This window comes from Zingiber officinale, chromosome 6A (assembly GCF_018446385.1).
Source record: "Zingiber officinale cultivar Zhangliang chromosome 6A, Zo_v1.1, whole genome shotgun sequence".
In the NCBI taxonomy this organism is placed as follows: Eukaryota; Viridiplantae; Streptophyta; class Magnoliopsida; order Zingiberales; family Zingiberaceae; genus Zingiber; species Zingiber officinale.
Window position 1 is genome coordinate 131,584,447 of NC_055997.1, and position 24,685 is coordinate 131,609,131.

A 24,685-nucleotide genomic window follows, 5' to 3' on the forward strand; every position below is an offset into this window, starting at 1 on the left:
CTCCCACATGCCGTGCTGCCTGCAATCCGACTATGAGAGCCTCATACTCTGCTTCATTGTTGGTGGCTTTGTAATCCAGTCGGACGGATATGTGCATCTTTTCTTCTTGAGGTGAGAGCAGCAATATTCCAATCCCACTTCCGAGCCGAGTGGAAAACACATATATTCTCCACATAGCCTCTGCACTTCGGTCACAAAATCAGCCAAGGATTGCGCTTTGATCGCCGAGCGGGGTTGATATTGGATGTCAAATTCACTTAGTTCTGTCGTCCACTTGATGAGCCGTCCGGACGCTTCTGGATTCAACAGCACTCTTCCTAATGGGCTGTTCGTCCGAACGATGATGGTGTGAGCCAAGAAATATGGTCGAAGGCGCCGAGCGGCTAGAACCAAAGCAAAGGCCAACTTCTCGAGCCCGGTGTAACGAGATTCAGCATCTTTTAAAATGTAGCTTAGAAAATACACCGGCTGCTCTTCGCCGCTCGCCCTCACAAGTGCCGAGCCTACAGCATGCTCAGTTGACGACAGATACATATAAAGTGACTCACCCCCGATCGGCTTGGCGAATATAGGCAGAGAATTTAGATATGTTTTCAATTCTTCAAATGCTCGGTCACATTCTTCATCCCACTGGAACTTAGTAGCCTTGCGCAGGATCTTGAAGAATGGTAAGCTCCGGTCGGCGGTTTTGGAGATGAATCTGGACAAAGCAGTTATCCGACCGGTCAACCGTTGCACTTCCCTTGTATTCCTTGGAGGCGGCATGTCTTGCAGAGCTTTCACCTTGCTGGGATTGGCTTCAATTCCCCGCTCGGTCACTATATATCCCAAGAAACGCCTCCCTTTTGCTCCGAACAAGCACTTCTGGGGATTTAACTTGACTCCATATTTGCGTAGCGTTCAGAAGGTTTCTTCCATGTCCTTGTAGAGATCGGCCGCTCGGACGGATTTGATAAGAATGTCGTCCACATAGACTTCCAGATTACGCCTGATCTGCTCCTTGAACACCTTGTTCATCAAGCGTTGATAGGTGGCCCCGACATTATTCAATCCGAACGACATCACATTATAGCAATATGTGACGTCGGCCGTTACGAAGCTTACTTTTTCTTGATCTTCCCGGGCGAGCGGCACTTGATGATATCCTTGATAGGCGTCAAGCATGCAAATTAAGTCGCAGCCGGCCGTAGAGTCCACCAGCTGATCTATCCGGGGCAGAGGATAGAAGTCCTTGGGGCATGCTTTGTTTAAGTCCCGAAAGTCGATGCAGACCCTCCACTTGCCGCCCGGCTTGGAGACTAATACTACGTTAGCCAGCCAGCTCGGGAACTGCACTTCTCGTATGTGGCCGGCCTCCAGAAGTTTCTCTACCTCCGCCCGGATGATGGCATTCTGCTCAGCACTGAAATCCCTTTTTCTCTGCTTTATCGGCCGAGCGTTCGGTCGGACATGCAACTCATGCTGTGCTATGCTCGGCGAAATTCCAGGCAATTCATGTGTCGACCAGACGAATACATCATGATTTCGTCGGAGGCATTGGATCAGCTCCTCCTTCTGCTTCTCCTCCAGATCAGAGGCAACAAAAGTCGTGGCCTCCGATCTGGTCGGATGAATCTGCACCTCCTCTTTTTCCTCATAAATTAAGGCGGGTGGCTTTTCAGTGATAGTATTTACCTCGATTCGAGGCGCCTTCCGAGCGGAGTTGGATTCTGCTCGGACCATCTCTATGTAACACCGCCGAGCTGCTAACTGATCTCCCCGTACCTCTCCCACCTTGTCTTCGACGGGGAACTTCATCTTCTGGTGGAAGGTTGAGACGACTGCTCGGAATTCTCCGAGCGCCGGTCGGCCCAAAATGACATTATAGGACGAGGGAGAATCAACCACCACAAAATTTATTGTCCTGGTCCTTCTGAGCGGCTCCTCTCCCAGCGAGGTAGCCAGCCGGATCTGTCCGACCGGCTGAACTTCGTTACCCGTAAACCCGTAGAGCGGGGTTGTCATGGGAAACAGCTCGGCTCGATCAATTTGCAGCTGGTCAAACGCCTTCTTGAATATGATATTGACCGAACTCCCTGTGTCAACAAATATGCGGTGAATAGTGTAATTTGCTATTACCGCTTTAATAAGCAGGGCGTCGTCGTGGGGCACTTCGACTCCTTCTAAGTCCCCGGGTCTGAAAGTGATTTCCGGCCCACTTGCCCGCTCTTGGCTGCAACCGACTGCGTGGATCTGGAGCTGCTGGACGCCTGCCTTTCTGGCTCGGTTGGAATCTCCTCCGGTCGGCCCACCAGCAATAACGTTGATCTCGCCTCTGGCAATATTGCTCCTATTCTCCTCTTCCCGAGCGGACGGTCGTGACCGTTCTCTGGACGCCTGGCGATTATCCTGTCTCGGAGATCGGTGCCGCTCGGGTGTCTATTGATGTCGCCTCTCGGGGCGGGTCCGGTCAGCTTCATGAGTCCTTTGTCTCCTGTCAGTGGGAGGTGACCGTCGTTCGGCCCTTCTAGGAACGGGATTGGCCACGAAGGGAAGACTTCGACAATCCTTCGTGTTGTGCGTATCCGTCTGGTGGAAGGAGCAGAACATAGGGGTCCACCTCTTCTTTGGCTTGGGCCGAGCGGTAGTCACTTCTTGTACGTGCGACCTGGCGTGGGGAGATCGTATTGCTTCGGCTCTCGGTCCTCTAGGTGGCTGCTGAGCGGCGTGCTGTTTCCGCTCGGCATGAATAGGTGCCCGCTCGGTAGGAGTTTCCTTTTTCCGGGCGGCTTGTGCTTCTTCCACGTTTATGTATTCATTGGCCCGATGTAGCATATGATCATAATCTCGGGGCGGCTTTCGGATGAGCGACCGGAAGAAGTCCCCATCCACAAGGCCTTGCGTGAAGGCATTCATCATCGTCTCCGATGTGGCCGTTGGGATATCCATCGCCACTTGGTTGAATCGCTGGATGTAGGCTCAAAGTGATTCTCTCGACTCTTGCTTGATGGCAAACAAGCTGACACTTGTCTTCTAATAGCGCCGACTGCTAGCGAAGTGGTGGAGGAAGGCCGTTCGGAAGTCCTTGAAGCTAGTGATGGATCCGTCCGGCAGCCTCCGAAACCACCGTTGAGCCGATCCCGAGAGAGTTGTAAGGAAGACGCGGCACTTTACTCCATCTGTATACTGATGGAGTGTAGCTGTGTTATCAAACTTACCCAGATGATCATCCGGGTCCATTGTTCCATTGTACTCTCCGATCGTCGGAGGCACGTAGTGCTTGGGTAAAGGGTCTCGTAAAATAGCCTCCGAGAATTGGCGATTGATCCGCTCGGGAGATGAATCTGCTCGGGGAGCTTTCCCCTTTCTGGCGTCTCGCCTGGGCATTTCGTTGGAAGAAGATCCTCTATCTTTCCGAGCTGGTACGGTTTCAGGGGTGCGGAATAAGGCCCGATGGAACGCCACGGTGGTTTGAGGTGCTTCCGCTCGGCCACCCGACGCAGATGTTGCTTGTTGCTCCTGCCGCTCGGCTGCCTCTTTCTGTTTCTGCTCCACAAGTTTGGCGGCCCTCATCTCGACCAGAGCGTCCAACTCTTCTTGTGAGAGTGTCACATTGTGTATCCTTCCAGCCTCGTCCATTGTCTCTGTTCGGATGCAGGTGCGTTCCCACAGACGGCGCCAAATTGATCCTGTCCGAACCAGGGGTCAACGAACGCTGGGGACGTGGCGCTCCCTACTAGATCCTCAGATGCTCCGGCGAACCTGCAACAAAACCGAGCCGGGAGGGGTGTCCCGGCGACGACCCTCCGACGCTCAAGTCAGGCGAGGAAATAGCAAAGAAGTGGCTTCAAAGATCCAGACGCGCGTACCTCCGGTGAAGAAATGGAGGCCTTATATAGAACTATCGAAAGAGCCCAGGCACGTCAATCGAAGCAGTCATCTGCTTTAGACCATACCCAAGTATGGGCCTGTCAGAAGAGCATACATGAGGCCATACTGCTACTGTATCCACCTCTCCCTGATGTGACGGCGAGATCTTCCATCGTGCAATCTTGTGTACGGCCTAATCATCAGACATGCCTTCTCTGACATCCCATATCCCGAGACAAGCGCATAGGCCGCTCGGCCACCTCTGTACCCTCGCCCTTATCTTGGCCGAACGGACCACCCGCTCGGCCCTTCGATCCCAGCCGATCGGTCTCCCGCTCGGCCCTTCGATCCTCCTGCCTTGGCGTCGGAAACCCAAGTCCATGGATGGGTTATTTCTAGCTCCGCTCGGACCATTACCCGCTTGACCAGCCTTCCATCCGTCCTTAGGCTGGGGCCCTTCAGAGGATGAGCCCTCCATTCTTACCGCCGGATCATATATATATATATATATATATATATATATATATATATATATATATATATATATATATATATATATATATATATATATATATATCCGCTATCAAATACGTCTATATTCTGAATCTAATGCTCTACTGTTTCCTCCCGTCCAAATAAACACATCATGACAAAGCAAGATTCGTTCAAAACACTGATTGTTCTTAATCCACCACTTCTACTTGGTTTGATACCGAACGAGAATGAAATTAAAAGTTCTACAGACATAACTTAATAGTAGTGAACGGCCCTTGGGGTTTTCTTTCCCACTTCATTTGTTGTGACTGGTTTATTCACCAGGCGCGCTGACTCCCTGCTTGAGTCTTTCCCTTTTGATCTTCTTTTTTGACACTGGCTTCTTCTTCTTCGGCGGAAGAGTATTTTGTGCATAAGTATAAAGTGCAAAATTGCCAACAAGGAACAACAGCACGAGGCCCCCTATCACAAGCAAGACCACCAATCCAGGGTTTAATCCATTGGATGCCTTCTCTGTGATTATATTTCCCTGTTGTTAAAATGAAATATAGTTCAAATGGGGGTGACTAACCAAGTATTAAACTTCAATGGATGAAAGAGATTGAAGTATTTCAAGCAAGCATTTAAAAAAAAAAACAGAGAAAAATGAGATGGACATGAAGCAACAAACAAACAAATAAATCAAAAACAGCTATCATTGATGATCATGATCTTGAAGAAGAATCGAGAACTAACTTTCACGAGATTAGAGAATAGTGTAATCAAAAGGTTTGTTAATAAGTCCAATTCTTTATCGTATGCCAGTGAGGAGAGGGTATTATTATAGCGCCATATAACAAAGAACTTACACAAGATCATGGGAGGTTGCAAGTCATGGGATAACACTTGCAAAGGAATAATCAGAGAGCAGTGTCGGAAGTCCACATTAAGGAACAAGTCCCCCTAAAGTTTTACAAATCTCACATGATGACCCCATAAATTGCAACTCATCAGCACTTAGCATCTTTGCCCTGCTCCCATTAGGATTGCTAAATGCCACTTAAACCAATAAGTATAATTCCAAGCAGCTTATTATGTGGATGTACGAATATATATATCTTATGTAACTACATCTTAACTCATAACTACATCTTATGAAATAACTTCTTAACTCATAACTACATCTTATGAAATAACTGTGTGAGTGATTGAATACAAAGCGCATGATATATATATATAGATGCCACGGACCTTGAAATATTTTTTTTTTGTAATTAATACTATAACCCAACCCTTGAACCTTAGAGGCAAAACCCTAAATGGTATACCTACAAGCTAAAAAAAATAAACAAAAAAAAACCTTAAATGCATAATTGCGCAGCGTTCGTTTGTAGTATATATATGTTGTGTGTGCGCGCGCGCGCCCACACACACTTAAAGTCGAGATTTAAAAAAAAAACAAAAAGGAAAATACTATGGGTACATGGCATAACTATAAACTACAAGGGTTTGCATATAGTTTACTCTAATTGCAAGTCATGATGTTTAAACGGTGACAGTAATTAGCTATAATAACTTTGTGAAAAAGTTACAAAACATAAACATAATTTTTTAAAAAATGTGGATTGTCAAATGCACAAAAATTTTATACATTAACAATAGATTAAACATTATGGTCATGCAGCAATACTACTTATTCCAGGAGTTATGTAGTTATACTTCACAATTTCAGAGTTAGAAGATTAACATTCTCTCCAAAATGTTAGATATTGTGAAAAGTTTGAAAGTAGAAGATGTTCTAAGGTAAAAATGTGTCACTTTTCTTTTCCTCCTTTTTACCATGCTTTCATATAATTTTTTTTTCCAAATATGTTTTTACCATATTCCCTCCTTTTGATAGATTATAATCATGGAAATCAGATACACTAGCCGATACAAACCCTAACCCAATTAGGTAATTTGGATTGAGACTCTGATCATTTGAAACATATTTCAATGTGATATTATATTTCTTGCTATATGTATGTAAATTAACTGCCCCTTTTACAAATACACACACAAAAAAATGATTAAATATTTAACTAGCATATAAAAATATAAACTAAAAATTTTGTTGGTGAAATTCATTATTGAATGTGTATCTATATATATCATTTGCAATTAAGTTTACGAAACTAGCAAATATTTTATTAAAATAGTGAACACACTACTAAAACGCATATGAGCAAATTATTTTCCCAAAAATTGATATGCATTTGTCGGTAATTATTTATGCCAAGACTTAAACAAATTAAGAATAATCTATTGACACACTCTTGACTCTAAATGGGCTTCCTTAAATCTTTAAAGTTAATTGAACTCGATCCCACCTCAAACTCAAATACGGTGTGGACAAATAAACTCGAACACTGTTCATCTTAGTTAGTTAATAGCAATGTCGAGTAAAAGGATACAAGTCTAAGATAGCTTACATAAGGATAAATACAATGAGACCCAACACTGGGGAAAAACAAGCGTCTTACTTTTTTTCTAGCTACAAAGAAAACACAAAATCAACAGGAACTGAATTTTCAATGGCTCATTTCTAGTTGGCCATCAGCAATTCAATATTCTCGATAGTTACTTCTCTAATTCGAAATAGGTTAATCAATCTACCTACGATAACCTTTATGTTAATTGCGAACGGTTTCAGTGCATATGGAAATGAACAAGCGAGCAGTGAAGGATCCGACAGATATAAAAACAACAGCATAAAAAAATTTCGCTGCATGCAACCCAAGAAACCAGATCTATAGAGGCCACTCAATATCAAATTAAGATTCGGTGATATTCGAAGAGAATGGGATAAAATAATTCAAATACGTTAATGAAGCCTTACTGCGGCATCCGAAAACACTTCATCCATGGCAAAAGGACAAAATTTTCTTCCCCCGATCAGATCCCACTCTGCAAACATCGATCATCCAGAATCAGCGAAATCATCAGGAGAAATCGATCGCTCTAAAGATAAAAAAACAACGTCACATCGATTGAAACGAATCGAGATCCCAACCTTTTCCTTTCTTCCGGTCACCGATCCGAATCGAGGCTTCCCCGGATCAGGGACGAACAAGGAGGAAGGACTCGCTGGATTTGACGAGATAGGCAGGAGAACAACAATAAAAAGAGGAAGAAGAACTCCGGTCACGCACATCGCACGTGCTTTCGATAAGCTTCGGTTGAGGAACTCCAAACCGGACTAACCGAGCCTTTCGAACCGAACCAAAACCAACGACGCGTGTATTTTTTTAAAAATAAATTCATTTTAACGTCAAATATATTATTTTTTTTAGTATTTCCAAAAAAAAAAAAAGGTTTCCTCAATATCTTTTATGTCAAAAATTCATGATTTGCTTGGCCTATTCCTCCTTGATAAAATAGACTTTTGGCTAAAAATTTACGGCCTCTACTTTTTAGACCCAAACACAGACCATAGAAAAAAAACAAACTCGAACAAAAAAACATTATTTAATCTATTAAATAAAATCTATAATACTGGAATGACACTTTATGTGTGTTTATATAATAAAGGGAAAATTATCAACTAAAATTGTTTTATAGAAAAATAATTTCTGTTGCTTTTAAGATAAATTTAAAAATTATATATATTTTTTTTTCAAAAAAAAGGTCGTCAAACCCATGCGATTTAAAAAGTTGAAACCTTTTAAGAGAGGGACATTTTTTAATTTAATTTTCACAGCACAGAAGGTTTAAAAATTAAATCCCTAGGCCATTCGCAAAAGAAATTGTGCTATTTGGGAAAAACCGAAAGTGGGAGGTGTTTTTTGGGAAGATGCCAAAGAGAAGAGCATTCCTTCCCTTTACATCGTCGGCTTCCTCTAAATCGATTTAACCCGTCGCCTCTTTGGAATCGATCGCTGAAAACGGTAACAGCCTCGCTTCATGCCTTCCATTTCTCGCCGCTCCGCCTCAGATTCGTAGAGCCGGAGCTGAGATCTCGATATTCCTCACTTCCTCCGTCGCTGCCGTCATGGATCCCGGCTCCGCTCCCCGCACCGTCGAGGACATCTTCAAGGACTATAGCGGCCGCCGAGCCGGCATCGTCCGCGCCCTCACCCTTGGTAACTCCTCCCTCTTGCTCCCCCTCTCCCCCTCCTTCTCTGACCTCTTTTTTTTTGTCGACGTTGACCGATTATGATTTCCTTCTGCTGTGCGCAGATGTCGACGAGTTCTACTCTCAATGCGATCCCGGTAGGTCTTTTTCGACCTTTCCTACTCAGATCCGGCGGGTTTGGTGTTTCTGCTTCCTTCTTCTAACCCGATTCGTTTTTGTTGGTGCAGATAAGGAGAATCTGTGTCTGTACGGGCATTCCAACGACACGTGGGAGGTCAACCTCCCGGCGGAGGAGGTGCCGCCGGAGCTTCCGGAGCCGGCTCTTGGAATCAACTTCGCAAGGGACGGAATGGACCGGAGGGACTGGCTCTCGCTTATCGCTGTGCACAGCGATTCCTGGCTCTTGTCTGTTGCTTTCTATCTTGGGGCGCGCCTCAACAGGAACGATAGGTATTACATCTCGCTCCCGCCTCTTGTTGCTATCTTACTAATGCTTATTTAGTAGGAGATAGACACATACGGTTCTAGGATCTGATCACTAACCTAGACACATAAGTAGAAATACTAGACCATAAGCATCCATGACATTACAATTTCATGGCTTTGGACATGATGATAACCATGTAGGTGATAACTACAAGAGAGATATGAAATTCCTTTATATGTACTCTTTTGTTCATCTGCGCTGAGAATGCAATAGCAAATCTAGTTGAAACAAATGTGAGGGCTGAATTTTGTGTCTTGTCTTTCTGAAAGTTTTCAAGTGTTCTACTTGTTGTTATGTTCTTACCCAAAAAAATGTCATCTTTGAATTTATTTATGTTCAATGTTGTTTGATAGTCTTTTATGGTTTCATGTGCCCCCTCTAATCATGATCTTAGCTTAGGCCCTATGTGAGTCTGCAAATCTTAAGAAACATATATAATTCTTATCTTTTTGATTTTTTGTACTAAATACTCCATGTTTAAAAATGATTTTTACTACATTTTGTAAGTTATTATTATTTTGAGGATGTAATAGCAGTTAATACTTAATACAACAATTCATGTAAGTGGCTTCTCTAGCAGCAATTACTAGGCTGGCTGTTGGATGTCATGATGCCATAAATCCATGAATCTATAACTTATTCTCCACCACCCCCCACCACTTTCTTATTCTGCTCATACTAACTGCTGAGATAAATGCTGAAATGAGTCACTAAAAGTGATATCTTAAAGTCATTTTCTTTCAGTGGAACAAATCAAAATAGTTGAGAAATTTTAAGATTGATGAAGTTGGAGATGATAATTCAATTTTTATCTAATCCATTTATTTATGGCTAGATTTGATCTAGGAAGAATGTTAATTTATCAGTGTTCAAGCCTTCAAAATGTTGCACATTTCCTTAGCCCACACAAAGTGATGTGTAGATGCGTAGACACTGTCATGTCAGTGTCTCCTTTATCACATCATTTAGCTTTCTACTTATATTGTTTCCCATGGATCTATATCATGTTCATGCATACTTTCTCTATACTGTTCTTTATATGTTATTGTCCATTGAACACTCATCTTCACACATAATGAGATTATACTCAGACAGACAAGCTTTAAACCATTAGAAGTGATTCAATTGCAGTGACGTTTTACAAAAAAAGGATTGGGAGTTTGCTGGCAGCTGATTGAGTCTACTGTTTAATGGAATATGAATTGGATGCAAAAGGCAGTTGTAACAATTTAGTGTATAATTCATCATGAAACAATATAATTATACTCGGGAAAACTAAATGAACTTACTGATCCAATGTTTAGATCGCTACGCTTGTATGTTTTGATTCCAAATTCATCACAAACTTCTTCAAAGAAGTTCCTAAGCAACAGATTTATTGCTCACAATTTTTTGTGAACTGTGCTTATTCATTTATTAATAATGTTCTTGACATCCTTATCAGCTTTGTTTGTAATTATTAATGATGTTTAGGATTTTATTGAAGTAGAAATATGCAAGTAATATACAAGCCTCTGTGTCTACTTACTGGATTTGTCACATTCTCCTTTATATTGGTTTTGAATCTTTTCCTAAATGCAATTTTTTAGGATAAGTATGTTGCAGGACATCTATTCTCGATTCATTTTGCGCTCAAGTAGATTGGATGTTGTGACTAGTTTAGTTTTTATTGACTCCAAATTAAGCTATTTTTTGAGAGTACATTCTTGTATGTTAAAAAAAGCATGTTGGTTTCCCACTTCTTAAGGTGATAGTTTCCATGTGGTATATGAATGGTCTACCTTGTGCCACATCGTAGTTAAAATAGAATATCTTGATTCACTTCAATTAGGCAGTGGTATGATTCTGTATTTGTTTGTTTTGCATATTTGTATTAGCACTACTATGGCTGTCAATATATAGCTTTCTAGTATTGAATTAGACTGGATTTGTAACTGTGTCATTATCTGTTGGTAGCTCCTTGCCATGCTATTTGGAGATGTGCGCATCCAAGGCTTTGGTTGGTGTAGTGGGGTTCATTTAATCATCTTAGTTAGTCCTCCTTTATATAAGTTAACAACTCGGTTATATCATCCAGGTATTTGAAATCAGCTACATGGTACAATAAGATCATGCAATAATTGGGCTGCCTGAACCACAACTCCCAGTTTGATTGCAAAATATTCAACACACCGAACTTCTGCCAGGGCTTTAACTCTTGTCGTTGATTCTCGAGTCTTACTTCATTAGTTGCCATTATGTTAATTCTATTCTTCTTAATAGCATCTAAATGGTTGAAATCTATATTGTCACTTGTAGTAAAAGGTTCTAATATTATATAACAAATCCAAAAAGTGTTAATTAACTAGGCCAGACAAGTGCATCGTCTGGGAATCTTGCATGAAGCTTGCAGAAATTGCTATACTGAACTTAATGAAACGAGGTTGCAGGTGGAGTAACCAAGGATGAAATTCAATTAGAAGAAATCAACTTCAAACTAGAGATTACTGTCACCAAGTGTTGTACGATTGTTTTTGATTTAATTGCTATTGACTAGATTTTCTTAAAGAACCTGCCAATAAATAGACTTAGATGATTACTAGGAAATTCACGTATTTACATATTCAGCATGCTAGATAATTCTAACAAAATAATATATTCACATGTCTTAGTTTCTTTTTGGATGAAACCTTGTTTGATATTGTTTTTTCTACAAATTGTTAGTAGCAAACTACTAGCGCTAAACTTCTGGGGTGCTTGACTAATTTGGCACATAAGATGATCTTCTTATACCAACAGGAAACGCTTGTTCAGCATGATCAATGAACATCCAACTGTCTTCGAAGTGGTGTCTGACAGGAGGCAATCAAGAGAAAAGTCTGGTATTGACAGTGGAAATAAATCCAAACTCTCAAAGGTACGGACATCGAACCATTGAATCTTAAACTGTTTCTCTTTCGGTTCTTCGATTGCTGACTAATTATTCATTTCCCTACAGAGATCAAGTGATGGACAAATAAAAAGCAACTCGAGGATGGCTGATGAAGGGTATGATGAAGATGAAGACGAACACAGCGAAACCCTTTGTGGTGCTTGCGGCGGAAGTTACAGTGCAGATGAGTTTTGGATTGCGTGTGATGTATGTGAAAGGTGGTTCCATGGGAAGTGCGTTAAGATAACTCCTGCCAAAGCCGAGAGCATAAAACAGTATAAATGCCCCCGTTGCAGCTCAAAGAAAGCTAGGCAGTGACAATTCGAACAATGATAGACCTCAAACAAGTCTTCAAAACATCGATCCTTGTCCATTATAGTTAGTCTTATCCAAATACTGAACGTCACAATGTTCCCCAAGTTACATCCTCCTCATCTGTAACTTATATTAGCTTTTGACAACATTCACAAATTTGGACATTTTTATTTCTTGTACTGATTTCTCATGTCGTACTAGTTGAAATGCTGTTGTGTTTCTGATATCAACTCTTGCTATTCATTTGGATGGACAGTTGGTTAATACAGTAGTGTTGTCATTATGAGGTATTTAGGTATTTGTCTTTTTCCATGTACTATTTAATTGTTCAAGAATAGTAGTATCTGTGATTTATCTCTTTTATATTGATCTTAGGACAGGCTAGTAGAGGCATTAGGACAAACGAATCACCTTTGCCACCACCATAATATATATTCATTTAGCCGAATATAAATAGTTCAATCTTGACCTTCTTGTATCAGGTGTGCTCCTACCAGTCTAAGCAGAGACACCCGATCTTACTGCATCCCCTGACATGAGGTGCCCCAACCAGCTAGGTAAGATCTCATGTTAACCTAATCTTCTAGAGATCAAGTTTGTATTTTTGCAAAAACAAAAAAAGAAAAGAGAGTTTTTAATTAATTAATTTTGATGTTTTATTCTCCTTTTATATCTCTCGCAGGGTTGTGATGGTTGGAATTTGAGGTTATGGAACAATTTGTCCCTGACCGGAATCTTTTCATTATTTGTTTTTTTCCTCTTGATTTGTGAGTTTGATAAGATCAAAGCAGCATAATCTTCTTCGGAATGGAGAGGAATCTTCAAATCAAGTCAAAGAAAATGAACTCCGGGAAAAAAAAAGATCGTTTCCATTGTTTATTGATTATTTGGGAAGATTAATCATTTTGTAAAGAGTAAACTCTATTATTCAATGTTGTTAAATATTTATAGGTATGAGTTTTCACTTTAATTAGATTTATAGAATTCAAATTGGTCCATAATTTTTTTGTTCTCTCTTGATCCCTTCTATAATTTAAACATCGAATTATGGTCAAAATACGGTTAAAATTAACTATAATCTTCCTTAAATTTATTTTTTCACTAAGATTTTAATTTAGATTGAGACAAATGATCGGAAGCTACCGATGGTACGCGGGCACCCCTCTTGCTCCGCCTGTTTTGACTCAAATTACAAGAATCCAGGAGACATCGCATAACTTGTAAATTACGGAATGGATACTAAGGAAACTAAAACTTACGAATCAGAAAATCCAACTGATTTATATGGACTACCTTGCCATATTACCACTTATTTGAAAGCTGATGCAATAACAATTTTGATTGATGTCATCATCCTTCCAATTGTACATAACAAATGAACAATTAGCCCCCAAAAGCTGGGGGCGCAAATGAATCCAAACACACAGCAACATTAATCATCACAACAACAATCAAATCTTATTGCAACCTCTTCCAACATCTATCTACTTTATCTAAACTCATTAAGAAATGAATTTAAATCTGAATTAATTCCGTTAGATGGCCAGGACATCAAGGATAAGGAAGTGGCCTTCTCATACTAATCAGCATCAGCGCCGCCTCCACAATCTCGTTACCCCGGCGCCACCCCATCACTACCGACTGCTGCTCGTCGTCACCACCGGCGGCCTCCTCCATCTCCTCCTGTTGCTGCTGATCTCTTCGTGATCCACCACCGCTAGCCCAAGGTGGCCGTCGAGGCGGAAGGTCAAGAACTCCAGCAGTTTCCCCTTCCGGAGCGCGTTGGTCTCCAACAGCCTAGGGTAGTCGCACCCCATCACGCGGTACGCCTCCAGGGAAAGCACCAGCCGCAGCCTCAGCTCGTACTCCAGCCCCAGCCGGTCCAGGACCCTCACCTCCAGCCCCGCATCCTCCCTCGTCCGTGCCTCCTCCGCCTCGCTCATCACGGCCCACAGCAGCCGCCTGTCCAGGAGTCTGTTGGGCAGCTGCAGGCGATGCTGCCCGAGGTTGACGTCGCTGGTCTTGATCGTCTTCTTCATCACCGAAAGAGGGTGGCGCACGCCCATCTGCGCCAGCTTCTCCCTCAACCCGTCGCACCGCTCCGACGCCAGCGGCCCCCTTCCGGAACTCGAAGTAGAACGAGCGTCAGAAAACAGAGTAGAGGTGGCTGCGACTTTGCCGCCCAACTTCCAGGTAATCAGCTTCACCTTCTTTTCTTTTCCTTCTCCACCTCCGTCTCCCCGTAGCTTCTCTTCACGCCGGTGTTCTTTATCGTAAGGGAAGAATCTTGAGGTTTTGAGTTGAATAAGAAACCAGCTTGCAGCTACGATTTTATACAAGCAATCTACCATTCGAACAGAATCTATAGTGAATTTTGATATACATTTAATCATACGTAATTTCACCTTTGATCCAGTCCAATAATTCCTGGCTGAAATTGAATAAATGTAATAATAAAATTATTAAATTTCAAGTCTCCTTGATAATTTATTAGTAGCCGGCTGATAATGGCCTGGCCTAGTACACATTTGTAGTAAAAACAAAAGTTAATTGAAAAAGAAAAAAAAAGAAAAGAAATTCTCGCTACAAAATAATAACTCATAATTTGAATTTCTCTTACGAGATTATGAAAAATGGGTTCAAGACAAAATTTGTCATCTTATAACAAGCCAACAATGATGATAACAACATCGGCATTATTGAATTTTCTTACTCCATGTTTATTCGTCTCTAACAAAATAATCATTTACTCTGAAGTCTGAGGGTGAAAGCCTGAAGTGATAAAAGCACTTCCTTTAACTTTTCTTTGGTCGCAAGGTCGATTAGGTTTCCATTGGCATCGAACTTTTGAGGTGGCTCGAATGCACACACAGATAATTCTGGTTTGTTGATAAAGTGAAGATCTAGATAAACTCCAACTTGCCTCAAATGGTATTGAGATCTTCCGCCGCCGAAATTACCACCTGCGCTTACGATAGCGGCGGGTTTGTTTGCCCAGGCATTTGGAGGTCTTGAGGCCCAGTCGATAGCATTCTTCAAAGGACCTAAATATAAAAGGAGTAAAAAATGGGATGCTAATTTTTGAAGATATGCAATGCTATTTCATGTGGTATCATCTTAAAGACTACAAATGATTACAACTCTTCATAAAAGTGAATGTTATAGTTTAACACTCAAGAATTTAATAAAAAACCAGATAGAAAGGAGTAAATGTACAAAACATAATACATTGTGTTCAATATCTCAACCAATGGCGGAACAAAGGCAGTTACTTTCATTCATGATAAGAACTAAATATATAATACCCTCCCTGAATTGGTACCATTACAAAGAGAATGACAAAAAAAACTAGTTGAATTTTGAACTTGATTGTATTTTGTTAAGGAGGTTCAAGATAGTATCTTGTTTTTGTAGAAAGGTATTATAGCAGAAAGCTAATGTGAATGTTTGAGCAAAGGTTATAAATTACTAAGCAATTGTTTGAGAAGAGTTTTGTAAAACTATAAATTGCAAAAATTCAAATCAGAATTCAGTCTTTCACATCACTGAGAATGAGATGCCAAAATGTGAAAACTATAAATTGCAAAAATTCAAATCAGAATTTACTCTTTCACAACACTAAGAATGAGGTGCCAAAATGTGTAAAAGGATGAAGCCAACTATTGTTTCTATCAGTTTTCGTAAAACACGATTTCAGGCATTCAATTCAAAGTATATTGGAAATTCAAATCAAGGTACTCAATAATGAACCGAATAAGAAGGTAAGGTAAAGTTCAGCAACAGAGGTTGGACACTATAACAAAAATAAGAAGAGAGACAATCATGAAAGGACTAAAAACAACTAGTTGCATGCCTAAAGTATTTGATTTTGACTACATCAATTTATTCTGTCATTGAACTCTTACGATACAACAATAATAATATCAAATTTTCTAAACTTTCTTTTTCTTTTCAGTTATGGTAGATAGATGTATCTTTGAACTCCCTCCATACCTCATGCCTTAATTAATCCAAACTTATATGAAAATGCAAATTATTTTCATATATTCTCTCTTATGTTATCATCCCTTTAACTACACAACATAACTGATCTCAAATAAAAAAATTATGTTTGATTTTTTCTTCGTAACCTTTCAAATTCATCTTAGATTTTTCATAATTTTGCTATATTAAATTTTTTGTGATATTTCCTAAATGTTAAACATCGACCAATCTTATAAAATTATTGTTTTTGCCTAATGGGCATACAGTGATGACACAAGACGAAACATTTCACACTATTTAGTTTGTCCCCTCTATTTCCATCAGCCTTATATTTCCTTCTTGCTGAAAAAATAGATTCATAGTATCAGCTACTATTAGCCACGGTTTTTGTTCATCGAGATAAACAAATGAGTCTTATCTTGAAAGGGTATTGAATCATTCAAGTATTGTTAGTAGCTTCAGCTTATTGTCAAATTCATTCCTATTTTATTACTTTTATAAGGTTTCTCACCGATGAAGTTTAATTATGGTAGAAGGAAAAATCCACGAAGAACAGATAATTTTACCAAAAAAGTGGCATAAAAAAGATCCATTAAGAACAAGACCTAAACAATAAAGAAAACACAAGCACACACTTCCAGACTTCCTTGTCGCCAATGGTAGAATTAACCAGACAAAAAAAAAAACAATAATCTATTTAACAGTAGAGAGTAGACGGATCTACCGGACATGGAGTAGTTGTACTCGGGCGAGGCGAAGAGAAAGGCATCCGCCCCAAGGATTTTGCGGCGGAAAGCCTCCACCGGTTCTGGGAAGCTGCCGTTGACCTCGAGGTCAGTGTTGACGAAGGGGAGCGCCTCGATATCGACGTACTCGATCTTCATCTCGGGTATGAATGCATCGCAGATCTGAATGGCTGCGGATCAAGAATAGGGACGAAAAGGGCTGAAATAGCTGTAAAAAACGACAAGAATGGCATAATATAGAGAAGAAGGGCTTGCCGGAGCGGATGAGCCCGCTGTGGAAAGAACCCTTGCGGAGGGAGCCGCAGAGCGCCACCACCTTTATCGCTGGATTCGCCGCCGCCTCCATCGACCCACCCTGATACCTCTCAGCTCTGAACGTTTTACGTAGAAAATGGAGAGAGAGAGATATATATATTAAATATTAAAATATTGACCTTCTCACAGTTAATTTTATCTATTAAAATAAATAAATAAATTAACTGTTTACAAAGTGGACACAGATGTTTTAAATATTAAATTATAATTAGGGTTCTGTTTTTGATAAAGTTTTAAAGGACGCCTTTGTAATTTTCTATCAATTAATGCATCTTTTAGAGTATCCCTAAAAGAATATATTATTTTTTATGAGGCAAAAATAGACAGTGATAATGAGAAAATTTAAATTTATTAATTTATTTTATTAAGCTTTTTAATTTGTTAATTTAAAATTTTTTGGAGTTTGACTTGATGATTCTATTGAGAGATCATATATAATTTAAAATAACATAAAATATTAAAATATGTATCATATTTCAATTTACTTGAATATAAAAATTAAAAATTAAGATCATTTTAAATAAAAGCACTATATTTATAAATTCTTCATATATTTAATTCTTATATGAAGGGCACGTTCAACTGAGATTGGTCACATAAAACACATGATTTATTCTGATAAGCAGCATTCATAAATCTAGCTGGAATCCGATTGACTCTCAATAAATTTTTCTTAATGATCAATTAATTAATGACTCCGTCCAAAGTCAAAATTTCGATGAGACTTTGCTACTAACTCGTAGATTTATTTTTTGCTTGTGAGATTTTTATTATTTTTTTAATCTCTGTATGTTATTACATATACATGAATCACATAGGGCATTAGATATCAGTTTATTCATCAGCGACTATTGTGTCTTCCTCAGTGACTCATATTGTCATAATGGTGGTATGAGACCTTTTGTACCGGTTCTTTCTTCTTAGTCTTTTTCTTTGACTTGATGATTTGACTTTTTCATAGAACATTTCTTAGGGAAGTCAACTATCATTACATTCTTCTGCTCTTTATTAATAAAAGGCTCTATAATCTTGAGCATGTTGATCATTTCAGAAATGATGGATTCAAAATTGTTCATCCAATAGTTCATCATAAACTGTGAATAATTATTGGGCAAACTATGCAGAATTAAGTCAATACTTAATTCTTTATTCATCGTAACCCCGAGTGATCCAAACCGCTCAATGTAGTCATTCATCTTTAGTACATATTACACGGCAAATGAACCCTCCTGCATCTTTCGGTTGATCGATCTCCCTATCGGTCGACTGATCCATTAGCTTTCCTTCTTCGTCCAGATCCGATCATGGCTTCATTAATAGCATTATTATTATTCGATCGATCGATCACCTTGTTCAGTCGACCGAATAGAGCAGTTTCCCTGTTCATCGAGATTCACCATTAATTTTCTATTAAAGCTTTAGTTGTTCGGTCGACTGATCAGCTAGGCTTCCATGTTTGCTTCTACGCGATCTCATCTCTGCCACATCATCCAGGTTCGATCGACCGATCAGATCAGTTCATACAAAACAAAGTTAAACAAATACTCCTACAAAATAAATTTAGCACAGTAATATATTATGCATGAGTAGTAATTGACAGTAAAACTGTCTTGATCTCAACTTGAAAACATTCCGGTTTCTTCAATTAGATCAACGACCTAAGGTTGTTCCTTTTTAGAGCACGACCTCACTGTCGCTCCTCTCCAGTTGTTTACCTCAACCTACTACCAAATATTTGGTCTTCTAGATCTGTTTAGACTTTCTCTACTCAGTGTCTGATCGCCTGATCCACTAAGACTTTTTCTACAATACTAAATTAGTTAACAACAATAATAGTAATGCAAAATACGATGGTAAAATTAAACTTAGGTTTACCCAAATATGCTGGTCTAGTTGACCCGAAACCATCCGATCAACTTTGCTTGGAGTTCACTCATCCAAGACTTTCCGTTACCTAAGGTTACCTCCCCCTATGATTTTCTCCACCTACATCCACTTATCAGAATCTAGAGTTACCTCCCTCTAGAGTTTTCTTCACTTGTCTTCACTCACCAGGACTCAACATTGGATTGACCCACTAGGGATTCGATATCGGGTCCTCCAGACCTATAGAATCTTTCTACCTGGCTTCCACGATTTGCCGAAATTTTCCTTGCCTAGCCACAACTAGGATTTCCCTTATCTAACCGTAATTAAGACTAGTAACTATGTTGACTTCTCATCTTTGCCTAGTCGTGACCAGGACTTCCCTTGATCAAGCTCCATTAAACATATTTATCGGATATTAAAACCTTAGAGGTCGATTACACCAATACATCTAATATATATATATATATATATATATATAGAATGACAGTCTGAAAGTCGAAAAGACGGAAAGCTGAGGATGTGGTGCTCACGCTGACCTCCTGTGGACTCTGCGCCGACCTGCAACATAGATTACATCAATGCCGAGCCAGGGAAGGGGTCCCCTGTGTTGGCCCTCCGACGCTCAAGTTAGTCACCGGCGATGAAGTGAAAAACGGATCAACGAGAAGACTATAGCATAAACAGTGAATATCGCATACCTCCGTTGATGCTTGGACCCCCCTTTATATAGAGCTCTGGTAGCGCGCGTGCACGCTTCCCAAAGTGAGCACGCTTCTCAAATCTTTCCCTAAAAAGATTTGTTAGTAAAGTGTCTCTGACACAATACCTTAACAGGTCAAGCATATCTCTGAAGTGACAGTGGAAACTTCAGTCGTACGATCTTCTGGCAGCTCATGCCCAGTGTCGGCGACATCAACTCCCAAAAGGATATCACTGGATATCATCAGGAGTGTACTGCTAGGTCGAGCGGATTGACCGCTCTACCTGAATTTCGACACCCTGGTGCCCTGTCTGGTAAGCCAAAACCTCGCTATTCCTCAGTGTGTGTCTGCCCGACCGAAGCTTGTTGCTAGGCCGAGCGGGGTAGTCGCTCGGTCGAAACCTGTTGCCAGGCCGAACGGGGTAGCCGCTCGACCGAAGTTGAACTTTACACACACCAAGCTCTGCTATCTGGCCAAGCGGGGTGGCCGCTCGGCTTGGCTTCTGCACATTGTCTCCCTTGAACGTCGGTTGTTTGATTGCTCCCTGTGTCAAAGGCGATGGCGGATCGAATCCTTCTCCCTGATCGGGGCATGTTTCTCCTGACCGACCGATATCATCTACGCGTTGATCGTCTTGACTTTGACCTCCTCTGACCTCTACCGTGACAGCGGGGTGAGACCCTTCATCATCACTGCATCAATTATCATAATTGCCATAATTTTGTATTTATATAAAATATGATTAGGAATCTGATTTTTTTTAAAAATTAAGATTTCTTTAATCAAATTGGAATCAATTTTTAAAATTTTGATAACATATCTTAGATAGGAAATTATTCAAGAAAATCTAATTAATTAGGAAATAATTTCTTGATTTTAATTATCTAACACATTAGAAAATTTTATTATTAGAATTTCTTAATTAATTCAGAAATTTTTATATTTAGAATTATTTTAAATTATTTTAGAAACTTTAATTTTCTAACAAATTAAGAAACTTTCCAAAATTACAATTTTCTTAATAAATTTAAAAACTTTCTAAAATAATTTTTCTAAATTATTTTTAAAATATTTCAGAAATTGAAAAATTTCAAATTATTTCACAACTAAATTTTAGAAACTTTCCAAATTAGAAATTTTCAAATTATTTCACAACTTTTTATGAAACTTTCCAAATTAGACATTGGTAATAAAGTAAAAAAAATCTAGAAACTAATTTCCAAAATATTTCTGAAATAAAATTGTCGGTGCAGTTTACATTGATGGTCTAATTCAAATTTTGATAAATGACAAGTGAGTTAAGCTGGGTATTTTTGTGATCTAATTACTTTACCAAGTATACAGGAATTGATCGTCTGAAGGACCGGACACTAGGTAGAAATCTAGTTAGGTCCGCGGGACCAGATAGTTGGTGTGAAGTCCAGATAGGTTAACAGGCCGACTAAATATTTTGCTGGAAGATCAGTTGGGTCCGTGAGACCGGATAATCGGCAGAAGTCCAGTTGGGTCTGCGGATCGGACAGCTGACATGAAGACCTGGTGGGTCAAGAGACTAGTCAACCAACAACAAATTAGTAAGTAAAGGTAAGTCACTGGAGGAGAGTGACTAAGTGAGGGCCCGTTCTGGTTAAGGGATAGTAGGCGTCAGCCCCCGTTAGGTTCATTTTGGATCTCTAATCTGAGACCTTGACTAGTTCCTAGTCCTAGTAGGACAGAAACTAATTACTACTTATTATCACTGTGCTAACTTTGTTTTGTAAGTTAGATGTTTTAGATTTGGACTAACACAATTTGCAGGGCAAAATGAGCAAAAAGCCTTCGGATGAACAGTACCCGAAGGCACCTTTAAATATTGGAAGGTGCATTCGCACAATTCATGGAAGGAGCCTTCCAAGGGATAAATTTTAGACCTCGTCATAGATAAGGTGCAGTGAAGTCAGGATTAGATTTACCACGTTGAAGTACCTTCAATGGCTATGGAAGGCGCCTTCCATGCCCTTTATAACAGTCTCAACCAAGCATCAACCAACAACTTATATACGAGCTATTGCGCATCCATTTGAGGTTCCAACTACTCCAACTTCCTACTGTGACTCTACTACGAAGCTGCTGCGCCTGACTACTGCTCTGAGGAGATCACGGCCGGCAGACCGACACTAACACACGAGCATTTTTCACTTCGATCCCTACGTGTCAGTAACGAAGTTATTTCCTTGTACTTAATTACTAAAAAAAGGGAAGTGTAACGTGTTACACTTCGCCTATCTTCTTTGTACTCGATCCCCTCTTCTAGAGGTACCAGAAGAGGTATTTTAGTGGATTACCTATCGATAAGTCTGCAAGACCTGGGTCTTGGAGTAGGAGTCACCGAAAGTTCCGAACCAAGTAAACCGCTTGTGTTCGTATTGTCTTTTATTTGTCTATTATCTTATTCCGCTGTGTTTGTACTTTGATTTGAAAATCGAAAAAACAAGATTCATCCCTACTATCACGTGCGACTCGATCTAACAAAAATTTCCTAAATTATTCTTGAACTTTTTAAAATTAAAATTCCTTGATAAATTAAGAAACTTTTTTTAAAAAAATTCATAATAAAATAGGAAAAAATCTCGAAATTATTTTATGACCGACTGTGACTCATAAAATAATTTTATATTCATGTCGAATCACGATCAGACTCTAATACCACTGTAAGTTAATGCTGATGTAGTTGTGTTCTAAAACATGTTTCATATACTTACACATTGGAAGACAAAATAATAATTCCTAATTATTATAGCACATGCATCACATGCATATATTATACATCTCATGCAGACATGATCACAGCATAAAAGTTTACATAAAATAAATTTACAATTTATGTTTTTATTTTTTTAATTTCATTATATTTTAAAAATTAATTTATTAGTGCATAGATTCAAACCAAGGTCATCCAGATTAAAAATAAATATCTTAACCAACTATATTACAACACTAATGTTTTAGTATGTTAATTAATTATTTAATAATTTTTCTTTTGTTATATTATTTTTTTAATAATTAAAAAATAGATTTATATTTATTTATTAATTTATAATCATTTATTATATTTTAATTAATTATTTAATAACTAATTAATATTTTCTACTATATAATTATTTTTAATATGTCCCACGGTATCAAATAATTTTATAAATTTATATATTTTTTTAAAAAATAATATAATAATCTTGAACTACGGTGAATTATACAAGAATTGTGAACTAACAATTTTGAACCGTGAATTATAACCATCTTAGATAGTTAAAGTTAAAGTTAAAGGTCGACCTCCCAAAACTATTGAACCAGCGACTCCGAACCATCAAATCGTCAGTTCTAAATTCGCCCCCTCAATTTTTTAGCATAAGAGGTGTATAGAGTATAAGAATAGGAAAAATAAATGGGAGACAATGACACAACCGTCTCCTCTCAATATAAGCATATACCTTTCGCCCTTTCGATATGAAAACTACAAAAATAATCAAGATTACCGACGAAAATTTCCGACGGAATTCCGTCGGAATATGACCTTACCAATAGATTACCGACGGAATTATAGGTGTCGGTAGCTGATTTGTTGAAAACAGGATTACCGACGGAATATGTTATTCTGTCGGTAATATTCTACCGACAAATTAGTTTTCCATCAGTAATAACGCTGGAACAGTGTAAGCCAACCGGGTCCGACAGTTAAATAGATTATCGATGGAAACCTCTATTCCGTCGGTAAATACCGTCGGAAATGCTCATTTCCATCGGTAATGTATCGAGATATCGACGAATTATTTTCGATAGTTACCGACGAAAATTCTATTCTGTCGGTAAACAAAAAAATACACAAGTACAATATGCTTTCATGCTTTCCCTATTTACAATTTCCAAATATCCAAAACCATCACAGACGATGACATTATAATCCATTACATACAATCCACACATAAAAAAATATAGTCCACACATACATCATATAACAATCACACTTACAAAATCTATACATAAAAATAAAATCCATACATCCTAACAATTCATTCTTCTTCTTTATACAAACATATAAGGACAAATAAACTAACATTTATATTATTAGAAACAATCAAAATCATCTAAACTAAATAATTTTGCAGAATACAAATACAAATATCCATATATAAATACAAGTTTACAGAATACATACCGTAATAGAAAGTACTTCAAATAATATAAGAACGCAAGATATTAGAGAAAATCCTGTCGAAAGACAAATATCAAATTATCATGTTGATATATACATAAATATTTTTGCATATATGTATACCAAATTTTATTTAAAATAAAATAATACCTGAACAAAAAATGAGCATATGATGATATGAAGAGTCAATATGTAAATAGAACCGAACGTGACTCCTGAAACATATAGTAATAAAATATTTAGAAATGACCTTATTATAATATCAAAACAGAATAAATATATTATCACGATCTATATATGATAAATAAAAAACTAAAGTGTAGTTGAACATACCTCAAAAAAAGTTAATCATCACCGTCTGATGGATCTTGAGTCTCTTGTGACTCAAAACCATGTGATGCCTGGGTGAAGTTAGCTACGATCGCTCGCATCTGGGCCATGAGAGCTTCATTACTTTTGTCACGTTTAGCTCTCTTCTTCTCCTTATCAGCTCTCCACTAATCCATATCGGCCATCCTCTAATCCATTGATTTCAATTTAGTGCGTAGTTCTTGATTTTCACGTCTTAAAGATTGCATCTCACTAGAAGAAAAGGAACTAGCACGATCCGCCGGATTCCTTAGATAATCAAATGCAACTTTAGCTTGAGAGCCAAGGCCGTAGAGGGTAGAGTGTCCTTCCACCGACAACATCATAATAAATCTCATTTAAAGCGTTGGTGGATAGAGACT

The 24,685-nt window shown here is 39.0% G+C and overlaps 3 protein-coding genes across 3 annotated transcripts; 1 reads left to right on the forward strand and 2 right to left on the reverse strand.

The window, feature by feature from the left end:
- Window positions 1–4,496: 4,496 nt before the first annotated feature.
- On the reverse strand, window positions 4,497–7,508 carry LOC121998143 (DNA-binding protein S1FA-like). The gene is made up of 3 exons (XM_042552907.1): window positions 7,376–7,508; window positions 7,202–7,269; window positions 4,497–4,873 (listed from the first exon to the last, which is right to left on the reverse strand). Exons 2-3 carry the CDS (start codon window positions 7,226–7,228, stop codon window positions 4,658–4,660), a joined length of 243 nt encoding a protein of 80 aa, XP_042408841.1. The 5' UTR covers window positions 7,229–7,269; window positions 7,376–7,508; the 3' UTR covers window positions 4,497–4,657.
- Window positions 7,509–8,158: 650 nt separating this feature from the next.
- LOC121998142 (PHD finger protein ALFIN-LIKE 1-like) lies at window positions 8,159–12,380 on the forward strand. The gene is made up of 5 exons (XM_042552906.1): window positions 8,159–8,444; window positions 8,542–8,574; window positions 8,665–8,887; window positions 11,703–11,820; window positions 11,902–12,380. Exons 1-5 carry the CDS (start codon window positions 8,354–8,356, stop codon window positions 12,151–12,153), a joined length of 717 nt encoding a protein of 238 aa, XP_042408840.1. The 5' UTR covers window positions 8,159–8,353; the 3' UTR covers window positions 12,154–12,380.
- A 2,484-nt stretch (window positions 12,381–14,864) lies between these two features.
- Window positions 14,865–17,256, reverse strand: LOC121994427 (NADPH:quinone oxidoreductase-like). The gene is made up of 3 exons (XM_042548466.1): window positions 17,136–17,256; window positions 16,859–17,050; window positions 14,865–15,194 (listed from the first exon to the last, which is right to left on the reverse strand). Exons 1-3 carry the CDS (start codon window positions 17,224–17,226, stop codon window positions 14,893–14,895), a joined length of 585 nt encoding a protein of 194 aa, XP_042404400.1. The 5' UTR covers window positions 17,227–17,256; the 3' UTR covers window positions 14,865–14,892.
- Window positions 17,257–24,685: the final 7,429 nt, after the last annotated feature.